At 39.1% G+C, this 18,449-nt stretch overlaps 1 protein-coding gene across 1 annotated transcript in view; it reads left to right on the top strand.

The window, feature by feature from the left end:
• Positions 1–222: 222 nt before the first annotated feature.
• The window catches only part of EDNRA (endothelin receptor type A), a 57,503-nt gene continuing 39,276 nt past the window's right edge, over positions 223–18,449 (top strand). The window contains exons 1-2 of the mRNA XM_030312960.1: positions 223–269; positions 4,249–4,742. Coding sequence (XP_030168820.1) covers positions 4,323–4,742 — 420 coding nt within the window. The 5' untranslated portion in view covers positions 223–269; positions 4,249–4,322. The remainder of the gene's footprint in view (positions 270–4,248; positions 4,743–18,449) is intronic.

Genomic DNA, 18,449 nt, shown 5'->3' with positions numbered 1-18,449 from the left:
GCGCGTACAGTCATCCCTTTAGTCTGGCGATTGCGGACGGGCGGTGGAGAGGCTCCGTCCCACTCGGTGGCCGGAGGCTGGAGGCTCGGGAAGACCTCCCCGGAGGAGCCGTGCCCAGGAAGCTTTCCGAAGCGGAGGCAGCTGTGCTTCCCGGGCTGCCGCGGCGTGGGAGCCGGGGACGGCCACCACCCACCCTCGCCGGCTCCGCTTCCTCCCGCCCAGGCGCGGCGCGCGGACCGGGCAGCTGTTTGAGCCCGCCGAGCTCCACGGTCGGTGCAACTCTTTCCTCGGGGACCCGAGTGGGGGTGGGGGTGGGGGCGCTACCTGGGAGGACTGGCGAGCCGGGAGCGTTTTCGCCCGGCGCCCTGCAGCTTGGCGACCCTTCGCACAGGGGCTGGCACCCACCTGCCCGAGGGCGCGTGGCGGGGCGGGCGCCTCTGTGGGAAGGGCGCGCTCCGGGAACGTTTGGGGGTTGGGGGACTGATCGAAAGCCCCCAGCCTCCCCAGGCGGGATTAGGATTTTTAGTCAGAGGAAAACCAACGGTTTTCCTTGGTCTCCCTTTTCCCCCAAGCATATAAGAACTTTGTGGAACATCACGCCCTCGTCGCTGGCTCCAAAGCCTACTTGCGAAGTTTGCTTCGCAGCCTTTTCTTACTCGCCTGCTTCTCCTCCTTGCACACCCGGGGTATGCCAAGGGTAGCCAAGGGCACTTGGTGTGAGGGACTGATGTGTTTTGGAAAACCCCCAGTGCAGCTAATTTGGAAACCTGCCTGTAGAGGTCTGGGCGTTGTGTTCTGTGCTCTCCTTTAAAGGGCACTTGTTGCCTTTCACGTGCAGAAAACAAGGGCTGTTTCTAGATAATCAGCCTCTGTTTACACCATCCTAATGGAGTTCCCGGATAGAGTTGGCGGCGGAGGGGGTGGGGTGGGAGGCACATTAAAGTCAGTTGTCTGTAAGGAGAGTTGCTAGTTTCTTACCCAGCAAGCAGAACCCACAGAAGACTAATAAAAAGTTCCTAGTTTGTTTGTTTTTTTTTTTTCTCTCCTCTAGTAGATATTCGTGGCCTCCTGCCCCCTCTGTGTTAACTAATTGAGAAACATCTTGGCAATCATTTCAGTAAATTACGTGCTCTAAATTTATGCCATTTTGGTAAGGTTGGAATTTCCAAATTACTAATTACAGGTGAACTTTAATCCTGAGAATCCAAGATGTTAAATGCTTGCAGTGTAAACCTAAGGATTCAGTCGTCTTCCTTAATAATAGCTTTAGGACTCCATCAAATTCTTAGCCCCCAAATATGAAGAAGGCTGAATCTATAAACTGTGTTTTTCAGGGTAGACCCTGAGATGCTTCACTAGAGCTAGGTCTGCTTGTGACCGAGAGTTCCAAGCACAGCATGACTTGGATCCACGGAAATGTGCTACAGGTTCATCCATGGAGGAACATGCATTTGAGAGGCTTTTTGTTTATTTGCTTTTGCATTTTTCACCCAATGATAATATGGTACCCACATATCTTTGGCAAGTATCCCTTAGCTCTGCAGCTTAATATGTGTCAAGAGCTGATGGAGATGTCATCATAAATGATGTAGCAGTATCATTGTGAGAAGAACAAGAAATGTGGCTTTAATGGTAGCTAGCTCACACTTTGATGAGAACCTATAGCCTTGGCCTCCATAGTTCCTGCCTAATCAGCTGACCAAGCAAACCAGCATGCTGATGTTCAAACACTAGTGGTACCTTTCCTAACTGGCATAATAGCCATGATAGCCAGGTCAGTTCACTAAATATCCTCCTAGTGGACTCTACTGGGCAAAGAGCCACTCCATTTCCAGGAAAGGCCTTCTCTTTCTCATTTTTAAGGAAACATTACTGAAGGGTCCAGCCCAACTGGGAAAGTAGGAGGCTGTAGTCATTAAATAGCATAACATACTGAAGGATTTCTTTTCTCTCGTATCTATGATCTAAAGAAGAGAATGACAAGGTGCTTTGTTCTTAGAATCTTGGTCTCCACTGTAGAATGCAAGCAGTGGCATTTTGTAGATCTACAGTATTCGGTCAAGTATTCACTCCAAACTGTAAGAAACAGGAAAAAACTGCAAACTATTTATAATTAAGCAAAGCAAAGTGAGGCATTATGCCTGTCCTGACACTCTTTGGCCATGAAGACTTCTTCAAGACCCACTTAACTCATGATTAAAATGGGAATATTGCCCCTGCCTACCAGAGTTATAAAGTTCAAGTCAGATAACAGATGCATACATAATAAATTATTAATATACATACAATGTTATTTTTTCACGTTCCCAGGAAAAACCTCAGGGGAAGGCAAAAGTATGTGGTATTTACACCTTGTACTTACTTTAGACCTTCTGCACAACTTGAATAAATCTTATTTCATCGACATATTGAGTAAACCTAAGCTCTACTGATTTCCCAATATAACTGTCAAAATTCCTAAAAGCGGTTAATACCAACTATAAATAGGCCGAGAAAAAGGACACAATTTTTAAAAAACTACATTATGACCCTATATATCATAGACACATGCCACTGCATTAATGAGGTTATGGTCTTCATTTAAAGAATCATTAAAAACTCACAGAGAAGAAAATTTACAAAATATTTAAGTGGGAGGAGCCATTTTTAATTTACCTTTGATTACTGTGTTACTACCAACCCCTCATTTCCTCCAATATCTTTTCTGTAAAAAAAAAAAAAAATCATTTATTTATTTTGAGAGAGAGAGAGTGAAGAGGGCAGGGCAGAGAGAGGGAGAGAGAGAATCCCAAGCAGGCTCCATGCTGTCAGCACAGAGCCCGAGGTGGGGCTCCAACTCCCGAACCCACAAGATCATGACCTGAGCTGAAATCAAGAGTCAGACACTTAGCTGAATGAGACACCCAGGTGCCCCTCCAATGTCTTTTAAGGATTAAAGTATCCTTCTGAGCAAGAAGGACCACTTGCTGTCAGCAAGTCACTTAAACAAACAAGAAAACAAAAAAGGAAAACAAATGATCTTTTGGAAACAAGTAATCACCCTCCCAAATCTATTGTTTCATGGAAACTCTGGGAGACTGTTGAAACATTTTAGGTGCTAAGAAAGCACAAGAATGAGAGAGAGAGTGTGTGTGTGGTCTAGTGGCTAAGAGCTCAGGCTCAGAGTCTGACAAACCTGCCTTAGAATCAACATTGCCACTACCACCTGTGGACCTGAAGGCTCCTTGCCTTTACTGAGCCTCTGGTCCCCTATGTTTCTAGAGGAACTGTGCATCGGCCTCACAGAGGCATGGTGTGCATTAGACAACACCATGCATGTGAAGTGCTCAGCACAGTTGGTGTGACAAATGTAACCACACAGGATGTTTCAAAGAAAGCATGAGACAGATAGCCCTTGGAAAGCCAAATTCTGTACCTGGCCTGGAAAGCCATTATTACCAGCTTCACTTGCTGGCAAGTATTGGGATAATAATTTCTAAAGAATGGAAGAGAGAGAGAAAAAATTCCTGTCAGAGAGGTGGATTGTACACATTAATCATCAAGATTTTCAATAAAATGAATATTTTGTGTGTATCAATTATATAACTTTTAATCGAAACTAAGATTGTTAAATGTATTGATGGTATTAAGCACAGTTCTGATTTTAAAAGAGCATTTTATGACACTTTAAATAACTACCTGTGCTACATTTTAACCCCATGTTCATTATTTACCATGTGTACAACAGAACACATTTTGGAATATTGAATTGTTAGTTACAGAATTTGCTAATTTTATGCCTTGATACCATGTAAATTTTACTCGGCAAATAATGCCTTTTCTCTTCCATTAATAAATAAAATTTTGTATCTCAACTCTTGAAGATTTTTGCAATTCAGGTTTTTATCAGCCAGTGTAATGGAGAGAAAAAAGTAACTTTTGATCTACTAAAGGAAAAACCCATATGTCCTCATCCATATTATAATCTAGATATAATCATGGATGGAGATGAGAGAGAGAAAGACAAGGAAGCAGAGGGGTGTAGAGAGAGACAGAGATAGAGATAGAGATGATAGAGATAGAGATAGAAAATTTGCCATAATGGAGCTTTGATCTTGTCTTTTTTCCCTGCCGTGGGATAACCTTACACAGATCTTATCTAATTACCAAATATATATTACTTTTTACCTGACGCAGTAAATAATCATTGACTACAATTATTGGCAGCTGGATTTTGTAACCAATTATTTTTCCTCCTTTCTTTTCCAGGTGAAAAAAAAAAAAAAAAAAGCAAGTGTATAAAGGGAAGGTAGTAAGAGACATTTCCTCAAATTTGCATCACGATGGAAACCTTTTGCCTCAAGGTGTCCTTCTGGGTAGCGCTGGTTGGATGTGTGATCAGTGATAATCCTGAAAGCTACAGCACAAACCTAAGTACTCCAGTGGATGATTTCACCACTTTTCGTGGGACAGAGCTCAGCTTCCTCGTTACCACTCATCGACCCACTAATTTGGCCCTACCTAGCAATGGCTCAATGCACAGCTATTGCCCACAGCAGACTAAGATTACTTCAGCTTTCAAATACATTAACACTGTGATATCTTGTACTATTTTCATCGTGGGAATGGTGGGGAATGCAACTCTGCTCAGGATCATTTACCAGAACAAGTGTATGAGGAATGGCCCCAACGCGCTGATAGCCAGCCTTGCCCTTGGAGACCTTATCTATGTGGTCATTGATCTCCCTATCAATGTGTTTAAGGTAGGAAGTAACCACAACTATATTTGCAGGTTTGAACATACGTTCTGATTCCACAGTAAGAGAGTTGCTGCAGACCTTTGGAGTTTTAGTCTGTGTTTTTACTGAGAGTGATTTCTGCAGCCTTCAACTTTGGTGGCCTTTAACATTTTTATTACTTGTTAAATGTTACATTTATTTGCTAACTTAATTGTTTACAAAATCGCGTTTTGGGGAAGACTATTTAAAGTCACGGTCTTTAATGAAGCAGATTCTCATGCCAGCCCTGAGCTTGCTGAGTGGATGGGCAATCTTGGGAAGAAACTGGATTTTTCTGAGACTCAGTTTTCAGGGTGAGATGTATTGAGCCCAAAAGATACTTAAAATAAGTATTTCTTCAGTTTCTGTAACCTTTTTAATGTGATGCCATTCAGTGGCCAGATAGCCAGGGTACATGTTGAAATGAAAGTACCTGTTTTATTTTGACGATCTGGATTGACGATGGAAGCCAAAGGGTATGCTGGCTTCCCTCAGTTGTCTCGGTGACTTAGAGATAGTGAGGTCCACGTGATCTCAGCTCAGTGTTGACCTTGTTGAACAGTGTCACTAAAGCCATTTAAAATAGGCCTCAGTTTACTGTTGCCTTCTTCATTTCTTCAGTTTACAGAGTTTTTATTCGTGGAGTACCCACTGTGTGCCTGCCCCTGAGCTAGGCAATAAGGATCCCAAGACAAATATGACAAAAGTGATGCCTCAGTGGGAGGGGAAGATAACTCATCCACTGTCACTGTGATCATCTTGCTTTAGGGACTGGTTAGTACCAAAACAAAGTAAAGCCCAAAGGAATTAGATGTTTCATATTTGGTCTAGTGGTTGTGAAGGGAAAATGGCTGCAAGAATTCAAGTGAACTAAAATTCAAGTAAAATTACGTGGTCTATGCAAGATGTTATGGAATGTCTTTATTCTAAACCCAGGAAAAGTACTTTCCTCAGCCTTTCTTTTTTTTTCTTCTATGTCTTATCCATAAAAACAAAACTATTCTGAGCAATAATATTCTGAAATATGACTTTAAGTAGCAAGTTTTGTTTGAAGACATGATAAATTTTAACTAAGAGTCTCTCGGTTTCCAATAAATACACTTAAACTATGGCAAAATTATGCTCGCCTACCAGGAAAAGCAGTCATACAATGAAGTGCTGACAGTAAAGATGAAAACAATGATTACAGTCTCGAACGTTACAAATAAAAAGCATTTCAAAAGTACTCAAGTATATTGTTGGCAAAATTGGAGAAATCAGACAACAAATGATAAAATTATATGCCATCTCTTTTCACAGAATGGCATGAAAACATATGTTTTCTATTTGAACTTGAAATGGGATTTTAGAACTGAACTATGATGCAAAACTGAAAATGCATAATTAACTTAAAATGTTTAGCACATGCTATAGAACTTAAATTTTTTTAAAGGTTATTAATTTTCTCTTTATGAAATAATGTGTGTGAACACGAGGCTTTCTCATGACATCTTTCTTTAATAGATTTAAAGTATTTATATGACTCTTATTCAAAATTTTACTCTAGTAGTTATGTTGTAGAGTATTAAACATTGATTATTCATACTTATATACTAGTTAACCAACCCATCATGCCTCAGAAGAATAATTAACTATCTCTGAATTAATTATTCCCGTTTGACCATTTGCAAAGAACATTTTTGGAAAACCAATATTTGCGACTGCTGGAAAAGACACTCGCTTATCTCTTTGAGGTGCTACCTGCCAGTCACTAGACTAAACATCATTTCTAGTCCAGACCAACACACGAAGCCAGACCGTCTGGACTATTCCCAGTTGGTGAAAATTCAAATAAAACTTGGTTTTACATTCATATAACAATGGATAATAATTTACACATCCTCATTTGACCAAATGGTTCTTCCTTTTGGGACTCTAATACTTTATATCCCTTATTGTAGTTCTATACAATGTGGACAGTTTGACAGGCCTTTACATCGCAGGGGTACATTTGTGTAATTACTGTTTTTCTAAAACTCACATAATGAGACATTTAACCAACATTAATTTTAGAAAGTAAACCTTTTGGGTTAAAAAAATACATACATGCTTTAGTTATTTCAATCTTCTTCCAGAGGAAAAGAAGAAAACATTTAAGCTAAAAAGCCTCCCAGTATTTGGGGGTTATTTCTACCTCATTCTGTCAGTCCTCTTCTCTGAGTTGGGAGATGAGAAGATGTAGTTTCCCTGATATCTGCCCAGGAGAGTCCAGAGAAATCCTTCCTAGTGATGTGAGCTCTGGGCCTTCCTGCCTTTGGTCTGCAGCTGCCTCCTGCTGTAAGAGTCTGATGCTTTGAAGTCTCACCTATCAGACCTGTGGACTCCTCTGACCATGGCATGCTACAAGGCAAAGCAGCAGCTGTCCATCTCCCTTTACCATGGTGTTTTGTACCAAGTGGCTCTCGATCTGTGAGCATGGAAGAGGGGGTCCCTCCACACCTATTTCCAAAAGTTTCCTAATCAAACTCCCTATCTTCAGGGTTTCTTTTCTCCAACCTATACTGGTCTTCACTTCTACTTACCGAGTGTCATTTTAATAAAAATCACCCAGGAGCTTCCATGTTTAGTAGTCGAGGTCCTCTCCACTCTGATCATACTTTACCTACTTCCTACCAGCTGCCAATGTGCAGGCACAGCTCTTGTCAAAATGCCATCACTGCAGCTAACTAAATAACATTCTCAGAGGGGCGCCTGGGTGGCTCAGTCCATTAAGTGTCTGACTCGGTTTCGGCTCAGGTCATGACCTCATGGCTCGTGAGACTGAGCACTGCGTTGGGCTCCAGGCTGACAGCGGGGAGCCTGCTTGGGATTCTCTCTTTCGCTCTCTCTCTCTCTCTGTCCCTCTCCTACTCATGCTTTCTCTCTCTCTCTCAAAATTAATAAACATTTAAAAAAATAATAACATTCTCAGAGAGGCTAGGTCTAGTCACTGAAGGACTGCTACTGAGGCATTTACAGATCCTAAATTGAAAAATAAGTCCAAAGCTACATGTGTTGCATAAAGAAGAAATAAGCCAAAAAGTGGAGAGAGTCTCCTCTGGCCCTAGCTTGTACTCTCACACACACAGACACACTACCTGGTGATAAAACCAGACAATCTGAGACAATAAAATTCAAAGCAGAAGGAACCAAAGGAAGCAAATAAATGCCAGTTACCTTCTTGGTTTTCAAGCATGCAAGGGCCTTGCAAATGGCAATGTTGGGGAAAAGTTGTTACTAACGTTATCAAAGGATTACTCTAATTCTTAATTATGCAAAAAGCATAATATCACTAATTATAAGAGAAGACTGACCAAAACAGGAGAGAGGAAGGGAAAAGAGTTACCGACCCTTTCAAATACTCATGCTTGTCACCTAAACTGATGATGGATTTTATGTGTGAGGAAATTACATTATCTGATATCCTGAATTTTCAAGAAATGCCCAAATTTAGCCAGTACATTGATCTGTGTATAAATTGTTTACATCCATTACAATGACAAAGCAATTAAAACCTTGTATCTTAGGGATACAAATAACCCCCAACTACTAAATGCCAATATAGGTTAGAACAGCAGAATCTAATAATTGTACTCTTTAATGATTCTTGAGATTATGTTAATGCCATAGAGTGCCATCTATAGGGAGATGGGTTATAATTTTGAATAGAAGGGAACCTCTAAAAGTGATGTTTATGCATGGGTAACCAGCCAAAGCTTGGCATCATGTGCTTTCAGGATAACAGCTCACCCATGTTTGCACACAGATATGCCCATAAAACACTGTAGCTCAGCCCCTTTAGTAGAGACAGGAATGTGGGGAAATATGTGTACGAGGAAGTAGATTGCAAAGGATTAAAATGGTGGCCGAGGGAAGAAGTGGAGTCCAATGACTTAGCATAGAAATATCTCACATGCAGAGCTGGGCATTGAAACTAGTGATGTCATAGATGATACTGTAGGTGAATAGTGTCTCTTTTTAGCATGTAGGGTAAAGCAGGTTTGTGAGAAGAAGCTAACCAGCAAGTGGCAGAATCTAGTAACTGATTGTTGGTTACTAATTTGGACCACTCTAAGCATCCACCTCTTATTGAGGACAACAATGAAAAATAAACAGATATAATTCTGTTTGAAATTATCAGAAATATTTTGCAATGGAAAGTCAAGACTCAATATGTTGCTCTGGCAGAGGATCTGAGCAATGTGGAAACCAGAGACGTTTGCTTGGAGCCAGTTATCTGCATATTCACACAGCCTTTGACATCTTGTGCAACTGGAATCCATTCTGTTGTTGGGGCAGCCATACCAAAGTTGTCTCCTGACACATCAAATCACCAAGGCAACTTTTGCCTAAAAAATAAATCGCCACAACTTATAGATTGTGTGTCTCAAACATAGTAGTCATTCAGTAAGTGCTTTTTGGTATAATTTGATTTGTTCAGGGTCTTTACTGTTAAAATTGACTTCTTATCAGATTTCTCTGAGATCTTCCAGTTTAAATACTGATGGTACTGATGATTATGATGACAATTTGTTAGAGGGAATCTTCATTTATGTACAAGACACAGGAAATTATCTGTGGTCTACGCATCTTATTCCCCCAAATTGATCAAATTACCCACCAGATTATTGCCTATGTGATAATGATGGTGTCTCCCTTTTACTTAGCATCAAGCAAATAAAAACATATCCTTCTTATGTACTCCAGTAATAGTACTATAACCATAAAATTAGGGATAAAAACTATATTCCCTGAATTTTGATAAAGAAAAGTGTGTCCTTTGACCAAGATCTCTGCCCCTTGTTGGTGCATTGCAGCTAAATATTTCCTATGGGGTAGCTCTGCCTCTGCCTTCCCTCCTGGGCCTCTCTCTGTACACATTCCTCTACCTCCCTTTCCTGGAGCTAACCTGGCCTGTCTGAGAATACCAAGATGGTCTCTCTACCTGGCAGATTTTCCCTTCAGGCCTCCTCTGGCTTATTCTGCTTTATTCTTCGGATCTCAGCTTAAACATCTCCTTGTCTGGCAAGTATCTATAACCCAAAATGGGTTAGTGCCTTTCTCATGCGCTCCCACGACACCCTCTATTAACCCTGAAATAGCATTTAACACACACTCTGTTGTATTTGCCAATTCACTTGCCTGTCTGCCCCACTAGACTTCAAGTTCCTTAAGACAGGCTGCCATAATTCTCATTTATCATTGTATCTCCTGCATCTAGCATTGTATCCAAGTTAAAAAATATTTGATGAATGAGTAAAATAAGAACATGTACTGGTACTTGCTTCTATAAGAGTGTTTTTCCTCCCATGCAATTCAAGATCTAAAAGCTGACTTCCTTTTTGAATTTATTGAATTTCTACTTTTTTCTTGCAAATGAGCAACGTCTCAGGGTCCATAAATCTGAGGGAAATGTGTGCAAAGCAGAGCAGCACATAACAGGGTCATTTTCCCCTTCTGCCTATGTCTGGACCACTGTGTTACCTTCCTCTCTCTGGTACATATAATCAATTGAGGACTCTTTTTTCAAAGTTTCTGTGCAATATGCATTCTTTGAGCATACTTGGAATTGTGGTTTTGATTGGAATATTAAACCTACATGTGATTTGGGATATCAAAATGAACATTCATATCACTAAAGATTTTATTTGCTCTTCAGAGAACAGGAAATAGGTTGAGTTTGAGTTTCTGGCGTTGCTAAGACACATGCGCATTGCAAAAAATTCATTATGCTAACTAGCTGATTTTAGAATATCTGTACACATAAAATGACAGAGTGATAAATTTATTACCCAATTTACTGTTTGTTATAAGGAAGTTGCTGTCTGGAAAGGCTTCAGAACCCTCTCCAACTCTACCTCCCATTCTGACTTTTCGTTTCCTGTGTCTGGGAACCTCATTGCCTTCTCTCATGCTCATGTTAAGTAATTATTCTCATGTGAGGTTACTCTCTTAACCCTCAGCATTTGGCTCACAGCACAGTTATTCCTATTTCAGGGAGGTGGGGGGAATGGAAACCATCCATAACTGCAAGATTGTTCCCATGGCTGAGGAGAGAGAGATGGTTTCAGTCCCGTTCTCATTAGGAAGGTGTGGAGATGTAAAGAAATATCATGGCTGATGATACTCCCCCATCGAACCATTCAGTTCATGGAAGAGGCTGCTGTGTTCTAAATTTAACATAAAATAGTGAGGGCTGGGGAGGGGATGTAAATGTTGCACTGCTTCAAACGCTTGCAGTACAAGCAGATGTTCGGGCTATTTCATTCTGAAATATTTCTATGGTGTCTTCATCTACGAGTTGCTAGGATATGAGTGTTATTTCTTTATTATCATACAAGGGTATGCAGTTGGTATAAAGAGTGTGCTAACTAAAATGAAAGAGGGTGGGGTATCAACTTCTCTGTGTCTGAAGTTGATTCTAAGACTAGAGTGATTAAGTGTGGACTGTTCTAAGAAATTCTGTCAAAATAAATTTGATATACTGCCAGAAATTCTACAACTGCTTTCTGTAGCTACCATATTCTCCTGGGAGTTCAAATAACTGCTTTCTATAGCTACACTTTTATTTTTAACTATGTCTAGCTTTTCTTGGAAAAACTTTCCTACATTATAAAGTTAATAGTTGAGATTAAATTCGGTAACGGGACTAAACGTAAGTATCACTCCATATTAATTTTTGGTAGACTTATTTTTAAATTTGAACATCAAAAATTTTACAAGACCACATGCTCTGAAATGTTTACTTAAACTTGGAAGGTTTGAAGTCCCCGGTGTTCCTGGACTCAGGAAGCAGCGATCCAAGTGTGCCCTCAGGAAGATTTAATCCTATTTTTGGATGTGCAAATTGAGAGGTTACTTTTAGAATTTAAACCTCTGTATGAGGTTTGTTGACATTGTTTCCCATCTCAACTTTTCCAACAACTTACTTAGAAAAGAGCATCCGTAATGGAAGCTGGTCAAATAATTCTTCTCATAACATGAATCCTAAACATATGAGCCCTATTTTACTCTAGAAGGTAATGGGGATAGCAGTGGATTGGCCATTTGGTTACTCAGTGACATCAGATCTTTCCTCTCTAAATGTTCTTCCTTTATCCATTCAATAGATAGTTACTGAGCTCCTACTATATACCAGTCATTGGGGAAATGGTAGTAAAGAAAAACAGACAATCATCCTTGCCCTCTTGGAGCATACATTCAAGTAGAAGAATACGACAATAAGCAAGTTAAATAAATAAATATCTCACATAGATCACTGATAAGGAGAAAAGTAAAATGGGAAAGAGGAATAGAAAGAAAGGGGGAAAGATACTAATTTTAGAGTGGTGGCTAAAGAATGCCTCAATACAAGATAACAGTTGAATAAAAAACCTAAAACTTTCCACGCCACTATCTAAGGTAAGAGCATTCCAGCAGAGGAAATGGCAAAGGCAAAGTCCCTGAGGCAGGAATGTGTCTGGACGGTTAAAAGACCAGCAAAGAGGCCATGGTGGTGAGTGGAAGGGAGACAGTAGTAACATGAGGTCACAGGGATAGGCGGTAGGCTATGTGATGGGGGAAGCAGATAACATAGGGCCTAATAATAGGGTAACCGTATATTTTATCATTTAAACCAGGATACTCTGAGAGTGAAAAGAGACACTGTCATCAATAATTGCATCTGGACAATAGGCATAAACATGGATTGTCCTAAAAATATCATGTCCTAAACATTGTCACCCTACCTGTGCACCTTTTATAAAGCCCTTAGCCTTTTCCTCTGAGTGAGATAGAAAGCTTTTAGAAGGTCAAGAGAAGATTAGTGACATGATTTGGTTTATATCTTAACAAGAGCATTCGCTCTACTGTGTTGAGAAGCACTTCCTGAATCAATGAAGGAAAAACATGCAATCTTAAAATATGTTATGTATACCAATATGTACTGTGAGAATAGTATTCCCTGAAGCTTAACTAGCATTTGCCCTGTGTCAGGCTAACTTTTTTGATCCTCGCAACAAACCCACGGTGCACCACAACTGAGATACAGTTTTTAAGGATTTCCTCAAGGTTATACAACTAGCAAGTGGCAGTGCCGGGATTTGGATCCAGTCTGATCTCGGAGACCATGCTGTAGGACAAGCAGCCATACCACTTCTCTTCCGTATACCTCATAGGGCAAACTTTCCAGTCATCCAGATGCCATCCCTGATACAGAAATATATTTTCAAAGACCATGTTCAAAGATAAAGTCAGACCCTTTTCTCTCCTCCATTAAATCCAATAACTTCTTCAGTTGCTTATTTAAGACAGAAGGAAAACATCATAAAGGAAAATGTGTATGATACAGAGACTGTTCTTCAGAATAGTATTTATGTTGTAAATCTTGCAGATTGCATTGGCACATCTGGTAAGCAGATTTTTGTATTCTATACTCGTCATGTTGGTGAGGTCAACCAACAGAAAGGAACCAGAAAATAAAATAATAAAACAAAGGTTGAGCTCTTGATGAGCTGATTGTCTAGACATATACATCTGCTTATCTGCTCAGAGGGACACATTTTGCTAAATAGGTGTCTCACCCAGTTATTTCTGGGAGGCCCAGGCAATTTTTCAGTGGACATGAGACAAAAATGAGTGTTTGTGACTAGCCCATAGTTTTATTTGGGGTGGAAACATGAGATTTTATTGCTAAAACTAAATGTTGCATTTCTAGACCTTCCTTCCTAGGTTTACCAGATGCACAGGAATTAAAAGGGGAATGTGGAACACAATGGATGATGTTTGGGAAATATGTCTCAACTGATATTTAAAAAGAAGCCAGAGGGGCGCCTGGGTGGCTCATTCGGTTAAGCGTCCAACTTCAGCTCAGGTCACGATCTCACTGTCCGTGAGTTCGAGCCCTGCATCGGGCTCTGGGCTGATGGCTCAGAGCCTGGAGCCTGCTTCCAATTCTGTGCCTCCCTCTTTCTCTGCCCCTCCCCCATTCATGGTGTGTCTCTCTCTGTTAAAAAATAAATAAAACGTTAAAAAAATAAAAAGGAGCCAGAAATCTTCAATTTGAAAAAAAATGTACATATGAAGTATATTATTTTGTGAAGTGGTCCATTGAATCTAAAACTAAGTAAGGAGTTTATTAATATCCCTAGTTATAAAAGCAACAAGTAAAGCAAATAATTACTGGACAAGTTAAAAATGTCCAAAGTCATTGCCTATCAGAGTATGAAAGGAATGGGATGGGCACACATCTCTGCCAAGTACTGAACAATATACTGTGCCCCATCCCACATGAGTTTTCTAGCTGATGAGGCAATTCTGCTAAATGTCTGTACCTGGAAGGAAGGAAGGAAGGAAGGAAGGGGAAGGGGAGGAAGGAAGGAATAAAGAGAGAGAGAGAACCATCTCTGCTGCGAATTTTTAACTTAGTTTATAAAATAAAAATGTCCTGAACACTCCAAAATTCTCCCTTAAAATAATGTCATTTATGTCATAAATGCTGTTTTTCTGAATATTTCCATTGTTTCCCCAAATTTGATTTTCTTATAGAAAATAAACCTATGAAAATTAGGGGAATGTTACATCATTTAAGAGTCATAATACTGTGTAAACTTTAAAAAGTTTATTGAAGTATAATATACATCCAGAACAATGTACATAAGTATCAACTCTATGAATTTTCACAAAACGAACACATCTGTGTAACCAGGATCAAGAAACAGAACATTACCTGCTCCCAGAAGTCCCTCAGTCATGAATCACCCTAACTCCCAAGGCAACCACTTTCCTGACTTCTAATGGCATGAATTTGCCTATTTTTGTATTTTATATAAAGAGAATCATATGATATATATTCTACTCTGTATGGCTTCTTTTGTTCAACATTACATTTGTGAGAGTAACCCACATTGTTGTGTTGTAGCTCATCCATTCTCATTACTCTATAGTACTTCCTTGTCTGAGTATGCCACAATTTATCCACTCTACTCTATGTAGGCATTAAACGGTTTCTAAAATTGAGCTAATATGAATAGTACTTCTATGGAAATTCTCATATGCATCTTTCTGTACATACATATGCTGAAATATATATACACACATACACATATATGACCTACGTAGGTATATATAAAAAGATGTATGTAATATTTGCATATCAAAATATACCTATATATTAAATATATATTTTTATATAAATATTGATTATAAATCTTTAATTTAAATTTTGATCAGTAATTTTGGAGAACTATACCAGGGCATGGTACACTATTAAGAATTAGGCAGCAATGCCTAAACAGGAATTTTTTTCTAATTCTGAATGCTCTAAAGACCTGTGTGGCATATGTGTGAATTGTGTTCATTGTAATTCTTCTTTGGCTTTCAAACAAATCTGTTATCTGCCTCCATAATGGATAATCCCCACATCAACTCACATATTTACTAAGTGTCTATAGAAAACACAAATCTAGGATAACCATGACTTTGAGTGGCACACATTCTGTTTGAGAATACAAACATATACAATCAAATTAGCCTAACTGCCAGGGTAATCTTATACTCTGGTGTTTTGTTGAAGTTTTTGAGACCACCAAACATGCACACACATGAAAAGCATTTTAAAAGTGAAACACCTATTTAACATTTTCTTTAAAAATAGAAACACTGCCATTTCTCTTTCTCCCAAAGGAGTATCTGCAGCTGAAACAAAATTAGTCAAATTAATTTCAAGGATACAGAAATAAGGTTTCAGCATTTTCCATTACTGCTATAATAAATGGTTATTTATTTAAAAATATTCAGGGGTGCCTGATTGGCTCAGTCAGTTAAGTGTCCAACTCTTGATCTCGGCTCAGGTCATGATCTCGCTGTTCGTGGGTTTGAGCCCATGTTGGGCTCCGTGCTGACAGCATGGAGCCTGCTTGGGATTCTCTCTCCCTTTCTGTCTGCTTCTCCCACTCTCTCTCTCTCAAAATAAATAAAAAACTTAAAAAAAAATAAAATGTCTAAACACACTATGAAACACAAATTAAAAAACAATGATTGCAGACAGTAAATGTTATGAGAGTTTAAGTTAAATTAATGAAACTTTCCACACAATCTCTCTGAGGTTATTTTTGTTAAATGACATATCTTGGGTGTGCCAGTTGCTAGGTAAAACTTGGAGGTTTAGTTATAATCTGGTTACTACTATTAAAATAAGATTGGTAAGGGAAGGTTGCTATAGAAATTTACCAAGTTGCAGCTTATGAAGACAGAATAAAATCCCTCATAATATCATCCACAAGGTTTGCATTGCAGCATCCCTAAAAAGAAATTTTATTTGTCAAAAACACTGACTCAATTTCAAATGCAACTTACAATGGTCTTATAGCGCAAATAATACATACTCCCAGAAGGTATTCAGAAGTGAGTGAAATGTGTGTGAGCACTGGGTTTTGCAATTATGAATATGCATTTAAACTTAGGTGATTTGTTGAAACTTCTCCTGCTTTTTGTTCCATGGAAATAGCTTCATAGGAATATTTTCATTGGTGTTATAGAGTGACCTTAAAATTGCCTTCATCTCCTGGGCCACCATTAAGGAGGGGAAGTAAATCTGGAAGTACTATACACTAAAAGGGATATTCCAGAGCTTCATGTGCAAGCACTGAGTGCTCACCATTTCTGCTTTCTCCTCATTCTCTGGCCCAGGGGTGGGTCTACGACCAGTGGGCCAAATCCAACCCAACACCTATTTTTGTAAATGAACTTTTATTGGAACACAGCCATACCCATTACTTAAGTAAATCATTTTGACAGACACCATATGGTCTGCAAAGCCTAAAATATTTGCTATCTGGCCATTTACAAAAACAGTTTATCAACCCCTGTGGCATCTCACTAACTACCCTGTTCCTGCCTTTCATCCCTGCCTCTCACTCTCCTCCATTTTGTTCCATAGTAGGTCAAAGCTCAAAACCTTAACTTCAGAAATATTAATATGTCTTCATAACCTTTGATATTTTTAAGTGGCTTATGTCTCCAACTCCCAAAAAAGTAAATGGGCATAATCCCAGGAAATTAAAATTTTTTTAAATGGTTTGTAATTGATCTTAAATAAATCACTTGATCTCTCAAGTCATTATTTTTGTACGAAATAATAATGAGGGACCCTAATCCCATGGAGTCCCCTTAGGCACAATGATGCATGGTAGGCTTGCTCCTGAAGTGACTACTAACATCAATTAGAAGAACGCCCGGGGTGCCTGGGTGGCTTAGTCTGTTGAGCGTCCAACTCTTGATTTCACCTCAGGTCATGATCCCAGGGTCTTGGAATAGAGCCCTGCAGTGAGCTCCATGCTGAGCATAGAACCTGCTTAAGATTCTCTCTCCCTCTTTGCCCCCACTCCTCTGCTCCTGCTCTCTTTCTCTAAAAGATAAATAAATAAATAAATAAATAAATAAATAAATAAAATCATTAAAAAAGAACAGGCAAGGGCTGTTATTGTCTCTTTGTCTCCCCCATTTAGTTATCACACATCAGAACTCTGGCCTCATTGAGGGTCTTGGTGACCAGGTATCCATGAAACCTATTGGATAAATCATGCATTTCTCATCAAAACTGAAAAAGTTTTAAATTCTTTGTCATGATCTTAGAACTGTTCATTATCTTGTCTTTCAAATAATTAAGATCAGCACTAAACCAAGTGACCAGATCTTTCAGCAATCATTCATGTTTCAGTTAGGAAAAAGAAGTAAAGAAGACTTTTGCATTTATTTTAGGTAAATATCATACAAAAAAAAGAGGTACTCCCTAAAGATTTTAAAGACAAAAACTTTACATAACTTGAAATTACTGGATCAGAAAATCACTGTATATTTATTTGGTATGCCACTTAAATTACATGGTCATATGTAATTTACATACATACTTTAAAATAAATGAATGTTTTTATCTCTGTTCTATAAAATTCAAGGAATTTTTCTTTGATAATGGATGAAGGGCCATGTCATAGACAAAGGGGAAAGTGGAGAAAGGATAAGAAATACTCTGTGTTCCTTTTTTATACAGTGTGTGTGTGTGTGTGTGTGTGTGTGTGTGTGTGTCTGTGTGTGTCTGTGTGTGTGTGTGTGTGTGTGTGTGTGTGTAATTTTGTGGTACAGATATTCTCTGTATATATAGTCCTTTTCTCAATTGTTGGGGAAAACAAAGTGCTACAGGGGATGGAGGAAAGAAGACAGAGTTGGTGATGGATGCATCCCTGGGACTCAACTCTTAGACACTATGTAATTCATCAGGTAGACAGAAGACAGTTCATATATATTTAGGAAGGGAGGGAGAGAAGCAGGGAGCATAGACTCTCAGAATGTTAGGAGTCAACATCTTTAGTTCTGACTGTGTGACCCAGAACACTGAGCTATTTACAATCTTACACAGATACTAATTCAAACTGGTCTTGTGTTCAGGTTGATATAATAAAAGCAGCTCTCAGCTGATAGACCAGAGTCTATCTCTACTGTGGTTTTGAAATTTTTTTACTTATTTGCAGTAACTCTAACTCTCATGAAATGATAAACATTTAAGTTTGTGGAAATGGTCCAGAAGAGAAAACTGGTACAGAATTGAAGACATCTAATAACATGTTATTTCTCTGCCAGGAATTTTGGATAAATGAATGAGTAGAGAAAAGTAAGTGCCTTAGGGCTTAATGTTTATCA

This window comes from Lynx canadensis, chromosome B1, assembly GCF_007474595.2.
Source record: "Lynx canadensis isolate LIC74 chromosome B1, mLynCan4.pri.v2, whole genome shotgun sequence".
Classification (NCBI taxonomy): domain Eukaryota; kingdom Metazoa; phylum Chordata; class Mammalia; order Carnivora; family Felidae; genus Lynx; species Lynx canadensis.
The sequence above is the reverse complement of the archived record's forward strand: the minus strand, read 5'-3'. Positions and strand labels throughout refer to the sequence as shown.